Source organism: Chelonia mydas, chromosome 7 (genome assembly GCF_015237465.2).
Source record: "Chelonia mydas isolate rCheMyd1 chromosome 7, rCheMyd1.pri.v2, whole genome shotgun sequence".
Taxonomy (NCBI): domain Eukaryota; kingdom Metazoa; phylum Chordata; order Testudines; family Cheloniidae; genus Chelonia; species Chelonia mydas.
The window spans coordinates 55,340,432-55,354,475 of record NC_057853.1 but is presented as its reverse complement, the minus strand read 5'-3'; the positions used below and the strand labels follow the sequence as shown (position 1 = coordinate 55,354,475).

The following is a 14,044-nucleotide window of genomic DNA, read 5'->3' as shown; positions in this document are numbered from 1 at the left end:
AGTCACAAAAAGGCACAAAAAGTCATGGCCTCCTGACGAGCATGGGGTGGCCTGTCTGATCTTAGTTGGGTGGTGAGCAGGGATCCACCTTACAAAAGTCACCCCCACAGATGGTAGTAGGGGTCCCTCATTAGGCCATTTCAGCAGGGAGGCCAGTGACTGAGCAGGACAGGCAGACAGCTCCCTTCTGGCCCACAGGGACAGCCAATCCAGCTGAGAGGTGAGGCCTGCTGGTGGGGCAATTTCAGAGACACTAGCAATGCTGGCTGCACTATACCTATTCTGGAAGCAGAGAATGGAATTCACCAGCACCGAACGAGCTAAGAAGGTGTTTTTAACCGTGGCAGATGCCTGTACCTGCTGGAACCGGAATGATTCCGATCTCTTCTTCTGGTTCAGTTGCCACTCCTTAAAATGGAGCACGGCTTCATCAACATTGAGTATCCCCATCTTGACTTGTTCCTGTAGCGTAATTAACTGCCGCTGACCTGGGGTTTTCATCCCAGCGAATGGGTCATATATGCTTGATTGTGACTGGTCCCTGACCAGCCTGACTGCGGGCTCTGAAAAGAGAAAGTTAACCACGTACTGAGCTTGGGGTTGTTTTTTATACTCAGGGACACAGAGATTAGCTGCCCCACACTATTATGTTACTGCAGGGGTAGAGCAGAGATTCTTAACAGACAAATCAGGAAATGCCAGTGTCTGGTTCCAACAACCTAGGACTCTTGTGCTTTCTGTGACATGCAGCTATTTAGTGGTATTCCCATAAAATCTAGAGGCCCTGGCCAAAATCAGGAGCCCTTGTTTGCAAACACATAGTAGAGACTGTCCCTGTCCTTAATGGCTTGGAGTTTAAATAGACGGCACACAGGAAATGAGGGGAAACTGAGACACAAAGCAGGGCAGTGACTTGCCCAAGGTCTCCCAGCTGGTCAGTGGCAGAGTCAGATCTCCTGACACCCAGCCCAGTGACCTAATTAACTAGAATAAGCTGCTTCTCAACCACTAAAGCAAAGACCTGCCGCTGCCAGCCTGGAGATCTTGAACACTGTGGTTTACTGGATCCACCACTGGAATGAGACTCAGGCCTGAGTTTTAGTCTCAGCTCTGCCACTGGCCTGCTAAGGTGACCCTGGACAGGTCACTTCCTCTCTGCTTCGGTTTCCCCATATATAAAATGGGAAGAAGTATACCGACCTTCTTTGTAAAGCATTCTAAGAACACTCGATAAAAGCCCCCACGACAGAGCCACGTATGACTATTAAGGCCCCGATTTTGAAATCCAAGAAATTGTGGGTGGCCCAGTACCTATCAGGGTCAGACCCCTGAGGTTTGGGTACAACACTAACAGCATCTTGTAATGAACACTGTGAATCTAATGGGACAAACCCTGAATACAGGGTTTGGCTTCTAGGAAACCACCAGCTCTATAAATGGAACATCCTGCCCCAACTTTGGGCAGACCAACTTCACTTTTCACTGAAAAAGCTGGATTATTTTCTGTTTACACTTCTCCGTTTTCACTGAGTATAACAGCGATAGTGACCCCTGAGTCTGACACTTCCTGACATGAAGTGAGTGGCAACTGATAAAGCTGGTTGTTAACTACCAGGAAACAACGCCCCGTCTTAAGGCACTCCCCTGAATGTCTTAGAGCATTTTAGTATAAACACAGCAAAATGAACTAAGGATGTATGGCCCAACAAACAATCATACCGGTACTGGAATGCCTCATTGGCGACAAATACAGCCCCACTCCTATTACCAGCATAGAGGAATAAACCACCTCCCAGAGACAATCCATAAACAAAGCAAATAGCTAGCCTTGCAGTCACGAAGCTAGGATCCTCCCTGGCACTCTGTCGTAGGGAGCCAGAAGCCCGATGGGTGAGGAGTCATGTGAGCATTAGAGGAGCTGGTCAGCTCACTGGCACATACACACACTTCATTCACATTAAATTAGCTTGCCACCTTTCCTCTTGCATTATTGGAAAGTTCTCTGAAACAGACACCTGACTTACCTTTCTTAATCTTCTCTGCAGAGACATATAGATTCCCAGGTCTTTCGTGAGCTTTCCCTGCAAATACTATAAAACAGGTATTCCTTAGACACCTCGCCACATCACAGACAGGACAGAAATGGTAAGGTTACACACAGGAAATCGAGCAAACCCACTGAAGTCAAGGGAGAAAATAAGACAAGGGACAGCATGGTAGAAACACCCTTCCCGTGGACAGAATTCAACCATGCAATCCATCCCTAACAGAGGACTGAATACATTTTTCCAGAGATGTTTTAGTGTCAGGCCTGCTGCTGGATGCCCCTTTAGATGATGCTCCAAAATCTGGTTATAATTTCTTTTTTAAAGAATCACAATGTGTGTATTCATACAAAACATTACGATGGAGAGTTCCAAAGCTGCCTAGCAGATAATTGCACAGCTCGCTTTAAAGTCAATGGAGATTGTGCATCTAAGCCCCCTAGGTAGCTTTGAAAATTTCAGCCATAATGGGTGGTTTTGTCTACATAAGAATGGCCGTACTGGATCGGACCCATGGTTCTTATGTAGACAAAGCCATTTACATTTTGTCTCACCTTTTCAGAGGATCTGAAATAAAAATTATCTTCATGGTAGGGTTATCTAGTGGTTAGAGAAAGGGACTGGAGACAGGACTTCCAGGCTCTATTTCCAGCTCTACAGATTCAATGACACCTTTACATAGTCTCTGTGCCTGAAGTTGCCCATCAGCACAACAGCCATGCTATTGTCTACCTTGTAACTTTAGGCACTCCCCAACTAAACTGGGTCTGTCCAGAGCAGACCATTGCTGATACTGGCTTTGAAAGCCTGCAGTCTGACTGCTCACACTAGAGGTATAACTCAAGCCAACACCTCAGGATGCAAACACCACAGTGTTTTGGGAGAGGGAAGAAGGGTGAAATCCAGATCTGGATCCCATCAGGAGGCCCATCTCTTATGGAATGAACCAGGAACCTAGAGGTGAATAATCTAAACTCTGGGGATTTTGGAAGCCAGGCGAGGATTCTAATCAAGGTCTGGGAGGTGGGCCCATTGCTGTCCCACTTCTACAACAGGTACTCCATGCAGCGTTTGCTCTGCTCTGTACTGCTGAGCACAGAAATACAGATGGTTCTGGTACAGGACTCACCTTTGGAAATGTACAGCTCCTTGTCTTGATGAAGGGAGCTGGAGTCAGGCCTCGGAACAGGAACTGGAGGTCTGTTGACCATTTCCTGAGGGAAGTCATCCTGCTCCACAGTGTAGTAAAGTTCATTCTCACCACACTGCTGGTAGGGATCATCCTCCGAATCTGGCACATCTTTGCTACTGCCTAGAAAGCAACTACAGTCAGTGAGACACCAAGCCACCCGAAGGTGTGCTGCCATCGGCACTCTAGCTCTCACCAATCATACAGCACACTGTGCCTGATGACCTTGGCCATAATTGAACGGAAATAGCCACTCTAATTTTTGCAGTGGTTTTTAAGTGCCTAGGACAGTTCTTTATCTGGTCACCAATGTCTGGTAGTGGGTTAAGTGCCTGAAGCAGGTACCACCTTGTTTGGTGCAGGTATTTTTAACAGTGCCGGTTCCTTCCTGGATCATGAAGGACTGTAGTGGAAAGCTGTAGGGCTGTAATAAATTTGGGATGTTAACAGTGTTTGTTGCTTGCATTAGTCATCTGCCATCTATCGAATCCCAGCTGCTAGCGAACCTATCAGAGCACTGGGTTTCAAAGGCCAGCATCTTAGCGGGGTTAGTATATTTACCGGCTGCTGAAACTGACCAAAAGTTGTGTTATCTGAGGAGCATTATTCCTTTCTCTGCTGCAGCCACTGGCCGAGAGGACTATGGGTCTCTTCTGATAGGAAGTAATTCCTGTGTTCCTGTCTGAGTATTCACTAACTGGAATGCTGACGTCTTGGCATGGGAGTTGCACCAAGTCCACTTGGATCCTCTCAGTGGAAGAAACCCTCTCTGGTACTCACACCCTGAGCACCTCGCAATCTTTAACCTATTTATCCTCAGCACCCCGGTGAGGTAGGAGAGTGCCATTGTCCCCACGGGGAACTGAAGCACAGAGAGGTTTAAATGACTCACGCAAGGTCACAGCATGGAACTGAACCTGGCTTTCCTGAGGCCCAGGCCCAGGCCCTGGCCCTAGTCACTGGGCCACCCCTCCCCCTTCAGAGAGGCACGTGACCCAGAGCTGACACTGCATGGCTGGCAAGGGCAGGGGAATGTGCAGAGCAGCTGGGGAATTAGTGTTAGCGGGGGTAGTTCAGTCTTGTTCTGCTTCTGAGTTGGTGACGTGGAGAAGCAGAAGGGGAGCCACCAGGTATCTGAAGAGTCAGAGAAGCAGCAAGGGCTGGGGACTCAGAGCATGTCGGGGAGGGTGGCGGCACAGAGCTGAGGGCTAACTTGAGCTGAGGAGAATGCAGAGGGGCAGGGATCAGAGCCGGGAGCCAGGTAGGCAGCAGCATTTGGCCAGGACATCCAAGAGGGCAGCAAATCAGGTTTCCCAGTTGGATTTTGTTCCCTCCAGCCATGCAATAAGAATCACATTTTCAGACTGACATGAAATCCATGAGCCCACTGTGGCCTGGCCAAGCCATGTTCATTTCATCTTCCTGACTTCACCTAATGGCCAGTTCCTCCACGAGGCCCATGCGCCCTCCCGAAGGCTCAGAGCAGCACTGGCGGGTGCCAGCCTGCAGCAGGCTTTCCCAAAGCAACACTCAGGCCTAGTCTAGGCTTCTAAGGTTTTCCGGTATAGCTCTCCTGACAAAACCCACCTAGTGCAGATCCAGCTTATTATACCAGCAAAAAGTTGCATTTGCCAGTGTAGCTTAGCACAGCTTATTTTGCTTGCCAAATAAATATAAACTCTACCAGCAAAACTGCTGGTATAAGCCCTGGCCTCAGACACCTATTGCTCTCCAGAGAGCAACAGCACCCGGTTCACCCAAGCAACTCCCCGATACTTCCTAGCTTATCAGCAGCACATTCTCCTGAAAATGATCCCTTGCCATCAACCGGAGACTAGCAGCAGAGAGTGATTAAGATACTTAGTGGCTGGAATTCAAAGACGGTCTCATAGCTACATGGCGGTTGATTATCTGACCTGCACAAGCAAAGAGTAAGAGGAATCCAACCTCACAGTTTTATTTCTCCTTTCCAGGCTGCTATTTTCCACAGAGGTCTTTTTGCCTAAGCCTCCCCAGCTTCCTGTGGTATGGAGAAATGCCCCAGCTTTCCATAAATAAGGTTTAAGATAGCCTCCCTTACAGGCCAGAATTTGAACAAACACCCTACTAACGTCATCAAGCGATCCATCTGAAGTTATGTGAAACGTTTTACCCAAGGGCAGATCTTAGATGTTCAGCGTTTGGTACAAGCAGGGTAAGCCGTTTTAGAAGCAGTGTTGCCAATATGTGGTTTTAGCATGAGTGTCACAGCATGTGGCGTTGGGCAATCGAGAACCTCTGCTTTCATTTAAATAAAAAGCCATCGGCTAGCCCTCGTAGTTCTGGAGAAAAGCGTGAAAACCTGACCTGAGCGTACAGTAAAGGCCCACAAACCAGAAAGCAAAGAAAAACCCCCAGTCTCATGATCTTTGAACGCTTACGGCTGCCCACACTGGAGACAATGGGGTTCAAGAGAAAGACTGTTCTCAGTTCTGAAAGTTAGTATTTGCCTCCTCCTCTCCCCAAAGAAACCTGGTCTACGAATGCCAACTTTGTCATTAGGTTGTCTGGCCCAGGAGGTGTGTGCAGTCAAATCTGCTGACTTCAGTGACAACAAAATATTTGGTTGTTACCTCTTAACCCAACAGAAACACACCTAGCAGGGGGAGCTGGATTAGATTCCTTCTTGTGCAGCCACAGGATTGTTCACTAAATTCTATGAGTTGCACCTGCAGAGAGTGGGTTTGCACAGCATCACTAAAGGCCTAGTTTGACTTGCAGAAACTTGGGCTTCTCGACACAAACATCTAGTTCTCAGCAAGCTGGGGTATGAATCTACCCCACGCTAGCCTGCCACAGACTAACTGTCTGTGTGGACACTGCTGACGCATTTGTTAATACACTTTGATCTAGTCCTCTTTGAAACGGGACTAGATTAAAAGTGCATTAACAGTTTGTTAATGTGTCCATGTGGACAGCTGGTCTGTGGCAGGCTAGTGCAGAGCACCCCTCCTGCCCCCCTCCCCACCCCCGGCTTGCCACAAACTAATTGTCAGCATAGACAAACCCTTAGTTGCTGGTGATGTGAGAGAGGGATATAATCCAGACTGGCTCTCAGGGGCCAGGCAGAGTTCACAGGGATGCTAGTTAGGAAGACCTGGAGCCCCATTATGCCATTTCTACAGAGTAGAACCCCTTCTGGAGCATCGTACATGCAGAAACCAACTGGGCCTAAAGCTTTCAAGACAGGTACCTCAATTAAGCACCTAGCAGAGGTCTGGTCTTAGAGGTTCTTGGCACCATCCTTTCCCACTGAAGTCAATGCAGAGGCCACATCCCTATCTGTACAACCAGGTAGTTGAGGATAATAACTAGCCACTCTTAGTCAAAAGTCAAACTCCTCCCGCAGGCAGATCTGCACTTGGGCCCTGATTCAGGGTGGCTGAAATCCTCTTAACATGGAGAGCAGAAGGCCACAGAAAGGCAAGTGTTTTCAGCAGAACCTCCCTGTTTGAATATTCATGTCACTTAACAAGTGAGGAGGGGATAGAACCAGAACTGGATTTTACTCCGAGTTAAAACACGAATCAAGTTGGTTGTGTTACCATGCAGATACATCAACCACCTTCCCTGCTGTACTGAACGCTTTGCAGTAGATGCGGAAAATACCCAGTGCAGCAGAGCCGTTCACCTTGAGCACTGGGAGTTTGCTTCTATCCTTACAGAGCAGGACGAAATCTCAAACAGAATTCATTTTAATTAGCCCTAACCCACCCTCCCCCACCACCTCCACACGCCCCCCCAGCTCTCACCTTCTAAAAATTTGCGGATCATAGAATCTTTTATAGTCAGAGATAGCTGGTCTCTAGCGATTGGGGCTTCGGGTTTTGACTGAAGCATCTCAACATCTGGAAGAACAATTAGGAAGAGTAATCCATTAACTATGTCTTCAACCACACCAGGTTTTCCATTAGCTGTTCATAAACCCAATATGATTAGCGGACCTGAGATTTCTGAAACATCCGGGCCCACTGACCAGTCACTCAACTTTAGGATGGACAATCTGGACAACTCCAAGCACAAGTATTTGCCTCAACAGATGATTGTGGGGCTAAGTCCCAGTAAGACTAGATAGAGTTCCATGCCTACTCTGAACGGATAATGTACTGCACTGTATCCAATCTAAAACCATGTCTACACTACAGGGACTCTAGCACCATAGCTACCTGGTGTAGACGCATCCTATGGCAATGGAAGGGGTTTTTCCATCACTGTAGGAACACTGCCTCCCCGAGCGACGGTACCTAGCACAATGGAAGTTAGGTTAGCGTAGCTATGGCGCTCCGGAGTGTGGATTTTTCACACCCCTAAGCACCGTAGCTATGACAACCTCCATTTTAAGTGCGGACGAAGCCTAATACCCAGCGCTGGAACAGTAGAGCAGTGATACTACAATTAAGTCTAAATTCTAACCGTGTCTTTCTTTGCCCATAACCTCCCAACACTTTCACCTTTCAGGCTGAAATTTCCAGGCGGGGTCCCTGCCTGGAGGAGACTAGTGTATAGAAAGGCTCAGCTGTTTAACGTGAAGGCAGATACGCTATTCCCACCAAACAAATTTTGTGTGATGCTCTGCAGCTGAAATGGCTGGAGGGGAAATTAAGATTGTGAACTATTTAGGATAGACAGAGACTGTCTTTACTACAAATCTATACAGCAGTTAACAATGGAGCCCCAATGTGGTTGGAGCCTCTAGCTGCTAGCAAACCTGCAGGTGATGGGGGGAGTGCCAGGCAGTAAGGAAAGGGCTCAGGGAAAGGCAGTAAGGTCTAAAAGGGAACAGACCTTGACGGCAGACTAGAGGGTCCCTGAGCCGGAACCTGGAGTAAAGGGTGGATCCAGGTTCCCCTGCCAGCCACTGAGGAAGTGGCACTCTGAGGCAGTGAATGGGAAGGCTGCCCAGGATTGCTGAAGGAAGGGGAAAACATGTCGAGTGAGGTGGCCGGAGAGCCAAGTCACAAAGAGGCAGCAGCAGCTCATGGAGCAAGAGTGGGGCTTCCGACCCAGAGAGAGAGGCGGAAAGATGGTGTGCCACCGTGGGAAGGGGTGTTGACTTGGCATGCTATTCCCCTGAGTGACCAGGAGGAGGCACCATCCTAGCATGGAGTGGAGCACCCTGTCACAGACCCCTATTCAGCGTGTCAGCACATTCTTCCCGACTTTGCAAGTGCAAATGCTTTAACTATTACAGGCCCCATCTGTGGAAATTCATGTTTTGATCAAGTTTGTTTTAATGTGGCCAAGTTATAAGCCACTGAAAGTCGCTATGCTCAGTACATTTTGCACAGGATTTCTGCCAAGTTCCTCAAGTGCGCAGCTAAGAAAGGCTGTTGCTGTACAGGCAGAGGCGAACAACAGAGTTGTGTAGTGGAGAGTTTAGTGAAGTTGCCAACAGGGCGTTGAGGATTAGCTACTGTTTGGAAGACACTTTGGGCTGCTCAGCGGGAGTTGCCTATGCACGTCCAATGTTTCAGCATTAGAGTGCATGTCTTTGTACAGAAACTTGTTATTTTGATCCAAGTAATAAATAATTTTAACAGACTGGTATTTATAACTTATACAATCAGCCATGAACCAAGCCACTGATGTATGGATTTCGGAGTGGAGTAAACAGCATTGGGAGTGCAAAATTCCTTTCCTTCTCCGCATAGAAAACAAAGAGACAGCCTCATGTTCCCCTTTTTTGTCAGTGCTCTGCAAAATCATTAGACCAGCACAGTAAGAGGAAGTTGGGGAGTTTTCTATTGCGTAGCCAAATCTTTTCACCATGTAGTGTCAACTACCGGAGATAACTACTGCATAAGAAGGCTACTGCTTTTCTGGGTAAAATCGATCTATCTAGCCAATAAGTTGTCAATCGATTTCAGGCAGAGAAAATCTTATACCAAGGGATCACTGTTACACTTGGTTAGTGAGTGACCCATGGTAGAGACCAGATCTGCTTTATGGGGCATTAGCCAGGATTAGTTAACTCACTAATCTCACCAACTGCCTGTAGGGTATGTGTTCCGTTTATGGGGTGTTCTTTTTTTCCTTTCCCAGTAGAAGGCCAAGCTGATTTTGCCAAGGAAGAGTGAAAACTATAATGGGACCCCAAACTTTGCCCAGCTGAGAGCCACACTGGAAACTTGCCAGGAGTCAAAGGACAATACCTAATTGGTATGAAATACAGCAGCTTAGAATATTAGACACTGCTGTACTGCAGACTCCAAATGGACAAAAATAAGAGACCAAGACACCAGAGGTAGGTTATCCTCGTGCACTGTCCGATATACCCAACTCCGTAGGAGGATGAACCATAAGTATAAATAAAATATCAAGTATGTGACATTACTCAGTGAAGTAGGCGAAGAGGTTAGTGACAGATCACAGGGAACTGCAGACACTGACTCGGTGGGAGAGAGATTAGCTTCCCCGATGTAGGCAGGATCTTGGGGTTGGCTGACAGGCAATTACCACATCATTGTCTCCTGGCACACAGATCTGCCTTGTATATAGATGACACCTATTAATGTCCTACCCATGTCCCCAGATTGAGCTGAAGCCTTGGACATCTCCCAGATGGATTATCTATTCCCCTTACCTCATCAGAAATGAGACTCTGGAGCAGGGATTAGGGGGAGAAGAGTCACCTACAAAGTCTGGGCCCCACAGCCACGTGCCCAGCAATAGTTTGCAAGTGACCCCAGGTTTGCTTGAGCTAGTCAGGGGATCTAGGGTGAAGGATCTTGTGGCGTGAAGCCAGCAGGGAGAGGAGAAGCCATGCTGGAATCTCAGGTGTCATGCTAGGTAGGATTTAAGATAAAAGACAGCCCTCCGATTTCCCTTCCCACTCTGTGCAGCGACTGGAGACTTCATGTGGGTTAGCAGCTTCTCATTGAGCCAACAGAGCATTGGACCTTCTGGAAGTTCAGTCACTGCCCCTTGGTCTTAGAGACACCAACAATACACACAGGCTGCCTCACTGCATGGCTGCACCTGCCTTTTATGTTAGCCTGTAAAGAAACCCTTGCCCCCATCTCCATTAAGTCTTCAGAGCCATTTGTAATCAGCTATTACCAAGCGCACACACAAAGCCAGCTGTGTTCAGAGGTCAGTTCTCTATTACTTAACACAAAGACTTCAGTGTTTTGCCATAATCCCATCCCAGAATTTTAAAGCAGTTACATTTTGTGCACGATTCCCTTCGTTCACCTAAGGAAGACAAGAAGGCTGCAGTTCTGTGTACTACCTACAGTCCATAGACACAGGTTAGAAAAACCCTGTCTATGCGGGGGATGGGGGAATGGGGATAACACAGCTCACTACCATGGGAAAAGACAATGTGAGCAGCTAACAAAATCCACTCTTAGTAGGGAGTCAGGGGTTCTGAAACCTCGTTCTGCACTTCACGGCACAATCGTTTAAAAGCTGCTGTTCCAGCAGTGTCCCTTCCAGAGGGGGCTTGCGAGATTAACTATTTAACTCTCTAAAGCATGAAGCTCTGGCTCCATTAGTTCCTGCAGCTGGATGGTCTATGGTTAAGGTAACAGGGCTGGGAATCAGGCAGGTAATCTGGTGTTCCAGATCTTTGTCCAAGGTCACATGCACACAGCGGCAGAGGGAAAGTGACATGGTTGTTTCCCCATCTAAAATGGAGTTAATGTTTCTAAGGTGGCGGGAAGCAGGGGCGCCAGAACAAGGGGGACCAGGGGGCCATGGCCCCTCCCTTTTTTACCGGCCGTAAGGTCAAGTGACGGGGGATGGTGCGGAGAGGAGTGAGTGGTGGGTGGGGCCTCGGGGGAAGGGGTGGTGCAGGGGCAGAGTCTTGGGGGAAGGGGCGGAGCAAGGGCAGGGCCTTGGGGGAAGGGGTAGGATCTCGGGGTGGATGGGTGACATAGGGGTGGGACCATAGTTCAGGCGCCTGTGGCCCCCCCACTTTTAAGGTGCTTTGGCTGCTCCTGGCCGGAAGATTGCAGTTTGTTAAATGCACTGAAGTCAGTGGACGCCAGGCCCTAGAGAAGGGCAGAATGGTATTTGAGTAATTCCTAGAGGGGGAAAAGCCACAGCTGCAGACAGTAACGTTAAAACAATTTGTATAGTGGGGGTGCTGAAAGCCATTGAACCAAACTGTAAACTCTGTATATGATGGAAACCACTTCAAGCCAGGGGGTGCTCCCACACCCCCAGCACCCCTAGTTCCAGCATCCTTGGCTGCAGACAAAAATAGGTGTCATAATTAGCAAGTCAAAATGTGGGTCACAGAACTATCTAGCCGAGGAAGGAAATGCCTTCCCCTGGCTGGGAACAGAGTGAACAGGGTCAAGAAACACATAGCCTTGGAAGAGGGCAGAGGTTCCTCATAGCTTTCTCCTACAAGTAAATCATTGCTCTCCTTATTGGTTCAGAGACTGGATAAAAATCTGCACCTTCACACTCCAGTCGGTCGTTACTGAGCTGCATGTGCTAAGGCCTTAATACATGGAACCTTCTTCAGTGTAAGAAACAGACCCGAACAGTGGCAATCTACAGACATGGGACATTGACCAGTTCCTTGACATTGTCTGGTACTTCACTGCATTACAGGATGTGTTCTGCTTCACACTTTAAGGAGACAGTTCCATTGTTCCCTCCATCAGGCTTCACTACATGCCCTTCCTAATCAGGCACATCAGACCCTACCCCTGGCATCTTCTTAGGAAAAGCACATTCGATTCCAGGCACGGAAGTTTGCCCTGCACTTAGATCAAAAAGAACCCACTGGTTAAAGGTTAGTCAACCCCCAAGAGTTGGGAGGTGGAAGTTGGGAGGAAAGCTCTGGCACACACAGATTCATTCAAAAGGCCACATTTCCTAGTGATCCAGGGTTTGGAACTGAGCAGGAGAGGTTGGTGGAGGAAAAGAGTTCACAGTGGTTAAGACAAAATGGTCCCTTTGTCCGCAATGCAGAAGTGGGGTGAAACGGATAACTCCCCCTTCATACCTCTTGGCTGCTGTTTGTAACATCTACCTGCAACCCACACAAACCTGCTGCAATTTCCTTATGCCTAGAATTTTCAAATACTTGTAAGGTCAAATGTAAGGTGTAATCAGAGGGGAATTCTACTGAAGGGGGAATTCCTACCATTAATGGGATGAAATTAACTAAAGGACAATTTAGGCTCAATATCAAAAAAATTCTTAACAGCAAGAGCTATTTGGCTGTGTGCTAGTTTGTGAAGGGAAGTGGCTTTTGAGCATTTAGAACGACACTGGGGAAGTGACTGTAGGGAATAACCCTGCACTGGACAGGGCCGGGGACACAGAGTTCTGTACAGGAACAGTTCTTTCCCAGTTCTATGGTTGTGTGGCCCATCTTAAAACTGAGCTTCATGGGACACTATCAGCTTAGACATCACACTGGTGTCTGAATCTGTCCTAATCCTGGCACAAGTATCACCTCTTCCTGGAACTGAACGGTTAGAGAAACTGTCAGACCCACAAAGTAAAAATTCCTTGCACAGAATCCATTTCCATAGGCCAAGAGAGAGAGAGAAAAGCATTGAAAAGATGAAAGGGATCAAGAGACTGGCTGGGGGACTCAAGCACCAGTGTATAACCTGAAGCTATTTTTAACGCTTTGAAACTGATTACATTTCAAATAGCTTCTCATTCAGCTAGGTGACCCCTTGGTGCTTTCAAGCTTTCTCAGGTCAGTTCTCGAAGTGTGTGGCAAGAACTGTGGTCCAATCCTGCCAGGTGGCCATGTTGCTCATATGGTTGTGGCTTAGTATGTCCCTTGTTCAGAGAAGCCACTGGAGATACTAGAAATCAGTTCCAACCTCGAGGGAATGTGTGAACAAACATCATGTTTCACTTTCCTATGTAGTCTTTCATTTCCACAGAGCTTTAACTAAGTGCTAAATCTTGAAGTCTATAATCATTAAGTCAGTCCTAACCCAGGCAATACTCCCTCCACTTTCAATAAGGGCTTATTTCAGACACAGTCAAACACCTGTATGCTGAAATAACTGCATCAACACTAAGTTACACCACCAGTTGAGCTGTATCCGTCTCTACACCAATACAGTTACATAGGGGCAAAAACTGTTTAGGCCTAAGAATTTTCCCAGGTAAAGACTCCGTAAGGCCTTCAAAGATTTATTCTTTATACCACCACCAGCCCTGGGGTAGAAGGGGATAGCCATGTGGAGCACAGAAAGCACAACACAGCTCTGGACACAAGAGCAAACACACTGTTACAGAAAGTGCTCAAGGCTCTTTGTCCAAGCAGACGGACCAAACCTCAGACTTAAAGAACAGCTCTGTTCTGCATAGTTTTTAAGAGGTCACCCTCTTGTTCGGATCTGCTCCTTGTGTGAATTCAGAGCCAAGATTGCCCACTAGTGACAGAATTTTTTGTTCTTTACTTCTGCCAGCCCTGCAGAGCCAATACAGCAGTGTGTAAGCTGGATTCAGTTCCTTTTTGTGCACCAAGAGAATCACTTCGTTCTAGTCCTTCAGATCTCTGCAAAGCCACCAAAGTCACTGGCCTTGTGCGTGTGTCGTGAGAGCACAATGCGGCCTGCAGAACCTTTGCTACTGGTGAGGTTCAGAAAGCGCAGCCCGACTCAGACCCCAAGTTTGCAGTACTGGCAATCAGACCACTTTTACTCGTCAGCTGAGCACATTTGATCTGAAGTTGGAGAACACAGTACGAGGCCATTTTGAGAGCACAGCTACATTCTACATTCCAATTCAAAAGTCTCAGAGACTAAGTTATAGGAAACCCTACACCAAAAAAATTATTAGG

At 47.6% G+C, this 14,044-nt stretch overlaps 1 protein-coding gene across 6 annotated transcripts in view; it reads right to left on the bottom strand.

The window, feature by feature from the left end:
• PIK3AP1 (phosphoinositide-3-kinase adaptor protein 1) overlaps positions 1-14,044 on the bottom strand; it is an 85,483-nt gene that overhangs the window by 12,894 nt on the left and 58,545 nt on the right. For all 6 annotated transcript variants that reach the window (XM_037904555.2, XM_037904557.2, XM_037904554.2 and 3 more), the window contains 4 exons: positions 7,026-7,121; positions 3,175-3,357; positions 2,025-2,090; positions 358-563 (listed from right to left, as the gene is read on the bottom strand). In XM_037904555.2, coding sequence (XP_037760483.1) covers positions 358-563; positions 2,025-2,090; positions 3,175-3,357; positions 7,026-7,121 — 551 coding nt within the window. The remainder of the gene's footprint in view (positions 1-357; positions 564-2,024; positions 2,091-3,174; positions 3,358-7,025; positions 7,122-14,044) is intronic.